At 55.6% G+C, this 7,913-nt stretch overlaps 1 protein-coding gene across 2 annotated transcripts in view; it reads left to right on the forward strand.

Moving 5' to 3' along the window:
• Positions 1-6,621, forward strand: part of Clic5 (chloride intracellular channel 5) — an 86,703-nt gene extending 80,082 nt beyond the window's left edge. For both annotated transcript variants that reach the window (XM_048347675.1, XM_048347676.1), the window contains exons 5-6: positions 224-408; positions 6,230-6,621. In XM_048347675.1, the coding sequence (XP_048203632.1) occupies positions 224-408; positions 6,230-6,397 (353 nt within the window). In that variant the 3' untranslated portion in view covers positions 6,398-6,621. The remainder of the gene's footprint in view (positions 1-223; positions 409-6,229) is intronic.
• Positions 6,622-7,913: the final 1,292 nt, after the last annotated feature.

The following is a 7,913-nucleotide window of genomic DNA, read 5'->3' on the forward strand; positions in this document are numbered from 1 at the left end:
AATAAAAGGGATGAGCTAAGTGGCTACTGTTTGGTTAGGGTTTGCTTGCTCTGGCCATCGAACGTGTTGTACCACACCGTGGTGGCAGCCCTTCCGTGGGGTGTGGCAGGCAGGTGGATGGATAAGGGGCCCTGACTCGGGGCGTGCTTGAGTACGCTGGGGATCCCTGAGGAGGCAAGACAATCGCCTTAGAGCCCCTTCTTTTGCTCTTCCTCCCCGCCAGCCCTTGAGAGAGGACTGACCAAGGCCCTACGGAAGCTGGACGACTACCTAACCACGCCCCTGCCCGAGGAGATCGACGCCCACGTGTGTGGGGACGACGACAAGGGGTCCCGGCGCAAGTTCCTGGACGGAGATGAACTGACGCTGGCGGATTGCAATCTCCTGCCCAAGCTGCACGTGGTCAAGGTAGGGGAAGCTGGGTATAATCTGTGGGCTTCAGTTTCCGTGTACTAGGTGGATCGGCATCTATGGCTCATTTCCTTTATCAGACAGGCGCACATGGCTTAGTCCGAGAGTTATCGGGAGAGTAAACACAGCACGACGGTGCCTTGAGCGTCGTGGCTCATCACGGAGTTAGTAGCATCGCCATGGCTGCATACGGTTCCAGCCCTCCAGCCTCCCCTTCCTGGGCTTGTCGCTGGCCGTACCCTCTCACACCCACACCAGATCGGTCCCCACGTCAGCCCCCACGTACGTGTCTCCGCCCGTCTCCTCCGTGCGCAGGCCCGAAAGGAGACGCAAAGGGCCTTGCTCGCCCGCCAGATGAACGCGTGGGTGTCTCACGAGGGAGGGGCAGGAGCTTTCCCCTCTCCTCCCACGGGTGCACCACGAGGAGCGATCCTTGCCCTGCAGGGAGTCCTAGCGGCTGAGAGTTAGACCGTTCTAACTGGGCATCCTAAGCAGCCTCCGTACCCACGGGGGCCGGCTTCCTGCCGTGCGTGGGAAGAGCTCCATGCCGCAGGGTAGCACACTGGCGCATCGCCCGGTGATACGGGGCCCATCTTGCTAGGTGGTGAGGCTCCAAGGGTTGCAACGCTCTGCCCCGGCCAGAGCAAAAGTCTCGTTGCGTGGAGAGTCACCGCACGGCTCTGCTCTCCTTCATCTCCCTGGATCACATCCATCGTACCCGCCAGGTTCTCTAAACAAACATTTCTTCCCACATCCTTTTCTGACTCTCGCTGCTGAGAGAAGAAGGCGCCGGGTCTTCCGGCCTTGTTGTCCCCTGCTTTTCACACGTGTTCACGTTTGGTCAGTCAGACAGCAGGCTCTGTGAGGACAGGGCCTTCTCCCTGCACAAGGATCAAGTGTGACTACCTTTGCATAAATAGCCACCCACTGTTCACTTCACCACCTAGACTGTGTCTTCACGACACTCAGTTTGTTGCTGCCCTGCACGGGCAAGAATCGGGTCCAGGCCTTCATCAACAGGGTGGACGTGGCCCGCTGTTTTCAGCTCAGTCCTAGTGCCGGCCTTTCTCTAATCGCAGCACCCGCCAGCCTCGGGTGGACTCGCCCGCCGCGCACGCTGATGTTCTCAAGGCCGCGGTTAGGAGCTAGGGAAGGTCCAGCCGAATCGAGTCACTTTGAAGTTATTAATGACTTCATGCCCCTCCCCCTTTCTCCTGCTCCTGAGGAGTCAGGGACATCACCTGGTGTAGATGTCTTCTGGGTCCTAGCCCTGGAGTGGTGGAAAGGAAACTTGGGGCTTCCCGACTTCTAGTCCTCTAGTCCACCACCTGAGCGGGGGCAGGTTATCTGATTGGGGATTTTGTTTCCTCCATGCAGAAGAAGCGTGAATCACCTTCCCTCGCCCCTCCTTTTCCTTTCTTCCTTCCCTCTTATTCTAAAACATAGTGACGAGCCACTTAGGGACACTTTGCTGAAGAAAACAAACCCAGGGCTCCCCCGGGCCCTGTGTATGCTCTCCCCATTGCTTCAGCTCCTTCGAGCTGGGGAAGACGGAGCTCATCTCCTGTCCTTGGAGGAACTTCAGTGGCTCCTTTGCTTGGGGGAGTAGAGATCAGAGCAGGAGATGGCCTGATGGGAACGGAGGCCGGGCCTCCCTCCTGTCTCCTTGGATTTCTGCTGATCTGGCTTATCAGATCCAGGGACCTGGCGAACCTCTGCAATGCAGAACGGGTGGAGGGAGAGCCAAGTCAGGCCTCCAGTGTGGCCTCAGATGCCAAAACGTAATCTGGGCTGTGGGCGTGAACTGTTTTCATATGAAACAGCAAATTCAGAACATGAGCCTGGAAGTTCCTGCGGACGTCAGAGCTGCCTGTGTGCATCCTGACCCTGTGTGTGCATCCTGACCTTGTGTGTGCATCCACCCCGTGTGTGTGCGTCCTCCCCTGTGTGTGTGCATCCTCCCCTGTGTGTGTGCATCCTCCCCTGTGTGTGTGCATCCTCCCCTGTGTGTGTGTGCATCCTCCCCTGTGTGTGTGCATCCTCCCCTGTGTGTGTGCATCCTCCCCTGTGTGTGCATCCTCCCCTGTGTGTGTGCATCCTCCCCTGTGTGTGTGCATCCTCCCCTACGTGTGTGCATCCTCCCCTGTGTGTGTGCATCCTCGCCCTGTATGCGTGTGCATCCACCCCTGTGTGTGCATCCTTCCCTGTGTGTGTGCATCCTCCCCTGTGTGTGCATCCTCCCCTGTGTGTGTGCATCCTCCCCTGTGTGTGTGTGCATCCTCCCCTGTGTGTGTGTGCATCCTCCCCTGTGTGTGTGCATCCTCCCCTGTGTGTGCATCTTCTCCTGTGTGTGTGCATCCACCCCTGTGTGTGCATCCTTCCCTGTGTGTGTGCATCCTCCCCTGTGTGTGTACATCCTCCCTTGTGTGTGCATCTTCTCCTGTGTGTGTGTGCATCCTCCCCTGTGTGTGTGCATCCTTTCCTGTGTGTGTTCATCCCCCCTGTGTGTGTACACCCTCGCCCTGTGTGCATGTGTATCCACCCCTGTGTGTGCATCCTTCCCTGTGTGTGTGCATCCTCCCCTGCGTGTGTGCATCCTCCCCTGCGTGTGTGCATCCTCCCCTGCGTGTGTGTGCTCCCTCACCCTGCGTGTGTGTGCATCCTCCCCTGTGTGTGTGCATCCTCGCCCTGTGTGCGTGTGCGTCCACCCCTGTGTGTGCATCCTCCCCTGTGTGTGTGCGCACCCTCGCCCTCCTCACTGTTGCATGGCTTCCTCTCCAGCCCACCTCCACCTCTGGGTGCTGAGTGGTCCTGGCTCAGCGCCCTCAGAGAGCCAGGTTTGAGCTCCCATTTGCTGCCTCCCTTCTGTGTCTCATCTCTGCAAGTCAACCTGAGCACGAGGATCAGCTCGGCCACCAGGGCCTCGGGTGCACGGGGCTCAGTGGGCAAGGTGTCCACAGGTATTTCCTGGGCCCTGCACGCAATGGCCACGAGCAGCTCCCGAGACACACAGGAAGGGAGATACATGCAGAGGAAATACAAATACAGAGTCGTGGATGGTCTCCCGGCTGTGTTCAAGTCATAGCCCTTAGATCCCTTCAGTTAGTTTTAAGTCCTTTTCATCCACTCTGGTCATTTCTAGCGCGTTCCCTCGGTCAGACCACCATTGGTGCATGTATCTGTGCATGCGCCAAGACAACGTGGTCCCCCGGGCACTAGGGCAAACGCAGGAGAGCAGAGGAGGCCCGAAGCGGGCGTTGGCTTCGCACTGCCCCTGACCTCGTGAAATCACCATGTTTGTTCTTGGGCAGCCTGAAGCCGGGCAGAATGTGGCACATGGTTTCTTTGGTGGCCACCCTAGGCCAGTTACTATCATATACAGAAGTGTTCTATCCCAAAGAACCGGGAAGGCCGAGTGTATCACGAGGCTCCACCTGCCCTTGCACCGGGGGAATGAAGAGAACAGTCGGGAAGCAGGAAGAGTCATTCACGCAGGCTCCCTGCAGGGCAGTGGCCCTGAGAGCTGAACCCTGGGCCTCTGGAGGTGGAAGGGCTGCTTGGCTGTGTTCGGGACCCCAGCGCAGAGGAGGGGGGGCGCAGGGCTGGTCCGTGACCTCCGCAGCCGGGCTGTCGCTGTGTGCGCGCTGGCCTCAGTGGGCAGGTTCTAGCTGTGTGAGTGAAATCGCACAGTGGCTTCCGTAGCAGCGAGGAGACGGTCCTGAGGATTGGATGGGGAGGAGCGGCCTCCATCCCTCCGCACCCCGCCGGCCTTGCGGGCTCGCTCTCTGTAGTCACCTCCCTCCGTCTGCAGAGCCTAACAAGAGTCACAGGCAACACAGAGATGAGCCAGGCACAGTTCAGGCCCCGGTACCAAGAGGAAGGAGGTAGAAGGGTGAGTTTGAAGACAGACAAACGTTCTCTGGCGTGCTCTGATTAGGAGAAGAGACAGGCAAGTTCCTTCAAGCGCGGACACACGGCGGCCGTGCACAAAGCATGACAGCGGAGCTGACGCGCCTCCTTCACAGGGGAGCGAGAAATGAATCGTGTGGCAATTCTGGGAGATCCTACATTATTATTAGGGGGACAGATGGGCCTGGAGACTCAGATTCGTTTGGAAGGTGATTCTCTCAGCCAAGGGGTCTGACATTATCTTGTTACAATGCCGGGCTCTGCCCCCGCCCTTCGCACAGGCCGCGTCTGGTCTGCACACAGATGAGGACTACAGCTGCCCGGGTGAGGCTCTCTCTGCTCTTGACGGGGAGAAGCAAGACAACATGACAGGGCCTCTGAGCCCAAGTCAGCTTCTTCAGCTTCCAGCGGGTCAAACTCCCCCAGAGTCTCTTCTTCTCTGCTCCCCAGCTACAGAAACAGATAGCTGGCTGACACACGAGTGGTCCTCAGCTGGCCCGTTTCATTCCCATTTACACAGGGCAAAGTGGCAAGGTGGAAAGGGTTGTCTTCTGGAAAGCAGAGGCTGTGATAAATATATATTCATGACGATTCCATAGGCGTGGGTTTCGTGAGTGCCCCGGGCACCGTGGTATTAAATCACTTCATCTCTCTTGGCTTCAGTTGATCCACTGCGAAAGAGCTTCCGCCCTTAAAATGAAATGATCGGAGCTGAGGATGCGGTCCGCTAGGAAAGCGCTTGTCTCGCATGCATGATACCCTCCTACCACACGCACAGAAAAAGGGACTTTTATTCCTATGACACTAGATGCGCCTCATCTGATACTGAGATATTTGAAGATAGTAAAGATTAAATCCAGCTGTTTATTGAATCCCTACTTATTTGGGAATATGTAAAATGGAAATACAAAAGCCCCTCCTTTGGGTGTTAACGATCCGAAAGAGCTTACAGTGTATTTAAAGCACTATTTGAAGCAATGTCTGGAACAGCGTACAGCGTGAACCAATATTTGCTGTGGTTGTTTCCCTAATCAATCCATGTCATTATAAAGGAGAGGAACAGAAGTGCGTAGAAGCTCGTGAATGGCAAGACTCAACGCATTGTCCTGAGTCGAATGTGTCCAGGGCTTACTGTGTGTCGCACGTTCCTCCATGGTGGGAGGAATGTTCACGAGCATGAACTGACATATTCTTCCATGGAGGGTTCCATTATCACCTCCATTCCCAACATGAATCAGTCAAGGCTCTGAGAAGTCAGTTACCTTGCATGGTTACTTCTAGTCATTTACACGTTCCTCCTGAGTGTGAAGTTCACACTTCATGGAACATTCTACGTGGAACAGTTCTTCTAGAAAAGCTTCACCGACTACTGCATTTTACTCGTCTTTGCATTTTTACTCACATTTTAAAAAATTAGCCTCAACTACTCATCCCAAGGAACTTCATTTTGACATTTCTCTGTATGCGGATGATAGATGTTGGTCACAATGGCATTCTAACTCATTCTTTTCTTCTTCTTCCTCCTCTCCTTTTTTTTGCGAAGTGTAACGACAGCATCATTTTTTAATGGCTCTCCAATTTGCTATTGTATTCGTGTACCCTTGTTACAGTTGTGTGTTCGCGATGGGCACCACTCTTTGCTATTCTAAATATTCCCATCATCCTCATTGTGCAGCTGCATTTTGGTGGACATCTTATGACTATTTCCTAAGCAGAGATATAATTTCTAGCAATGGACCACTAGGTCAAGCGGCAAATCCTGTCTACCTCAGAGAGATGGTAAGATTCCAGTGGTGGCCAGGCATTCGGTTCGGTTGAGGGTCCCTGCCGTACACTCACCCGGAGTCCCCCCCTCCCCCCGCCCCCCGTGACTCCTTCACCATCTCTATGCTGTCGTCTCTGTTTTTAGATCGTGGCCAAGAAATACCGCAACTACGACCTACCGGCTGAGATGACGGGCCTGTGGCGGTACCTCAAGAATGCCTACGCCCGGGACGAGTTCACCAACACCTGTGCGGCGGACAGCGAGATCGAGCTGGCCTACGCCGATGTGGCCAAGCGCCTGAGCCGGTCCTGAGCTCCGCCATCTTGCCCACCCTCGCTTGCAGAAAGAGCTCCGGGTCTCCCAAAGGCCTCCAACTCCGCAGATCCCTTTTCCCCGTCGCCTCGGGAAACGCGTGCTTGGGTTTTGAATCCGGCTCCATCCGCTGGCATCGCCGGAACTCCAGCCTACCTACCACCTTTTTCAGAAGGCCAGCGCCATCGCTGCCTCCTCATTTCAAGACCTTGGCCAACGAGGAGGATAAAACAAGTCAGCCTCTCCCCCGCCAGCCTGCTCCGAGTGTCTGGGGTCCGCCGGAGCACGCACGCATGGGGCTGACCCTTTGTTCTGCCAATACCAAACTCTCTTCTCATCCCCTAGTAACATGAACTATCCCTCTTTCAGTGAATGTAAGGCCAAGGGCAAATGTCGCTTTCGTTATCATTAGAGAACGATCCATACCTTCCTAGAAGAAGCAGTGACTGGGTCGGGACCCAGCTCTGGGGTTGGCTTTGGGTAACTTAGAAGGCCTGCCACGCCCCCCACCCCCGCCCCCCCCCCGGTCCCTCACCACTTCTGACACTCCTGCCCGTGGCCCCGAAAGCCAGATGACAGAGTCACCTCAGACGCATTCTTAATTCGATACAGTGCTGGAAATGGTGCAATGTGGTTTGTGCAACCGGCTCCGGTTTTCATGTTGTCCTTGGCCTTGCTTGCCAAGGAGGAAATTGGCAGGGAATTCCAAGCGGTGACGGTGATGGGGAGGGATGCGGACCAACGCCGATGCCAAAAGGCCCGCGGGGTCTCCGGACGCGGGCTTTGCACATCTGAGTGGGAGTGATTGCTCACTGGAGACCAAGGATCAGGGTGTGATTGTGCCTGTTAGGGAGCAGCCTTAGGTGGATGGGAATGAGGGAGGAGTGAACGCACGCGGGGGGACCCACGTTGGAGGAGGGGGATGGGTGGAGGTAAAGCAGCTCTCTTAGGAGCTTGGTATTCCCTAGTCAACTCTGAGACTGCTCTTGTCACTCATGAGCTAAATCTTGAACTGGTGATATCTTATGACTACTAATCTTATAGCAAAAAATATATATATACAACAATTGGCCAAACACATTGCCTTCCCAGTCTTTGAAGAAGCTGCTCGTCGATGCAGGTCTCGGGCGGCGGATTTTCAGAAAGCTGCCCCTGGGGCACAGATATGCTGAGAAGGCTAGCGTGACCTCGAAGCACCTTAAGAAGACAGTCCATGAACTTGCCCGACCGAGAATCCAAGTGGTTTGAACGTGGATTCGCCGGGGTTCGTTTTCCCACCATCAGACTCAACTGCCAGACCAATTTAAAGCAGACGAAGGCAATCCTCCTCTTAGCCCACAGTTCTCTTCTTAGGCAGGCTCCTTGAGCTTCGCCTCCTGAAAAGCTCGCCAGTCCCGAGCGTGGGGACCTGGGCAGAGGAAACGAAGGAACGTGAAGGAATCGTCAACTCCCTCCGTGAGGCTCGGGAGGAAAGCCACCTGCTGGACCCTCACCTCCAACGATTCTGCCACTCGGG

The sequence above is a fragment of the Perognathus longimembris genome, chromosome 6, assembly GCF_023159225.1.
Source record: "Perognathus longimembris pacificus isolate PPM17 chromosome 6, ASM2315922v1, whole genome shotgun sequence".
NCBI lineage: Eukaryota > Metazoa > Chordata > Mammalia > Rodentia > Heteromyidae > Perognathus > Perognathus longimembris.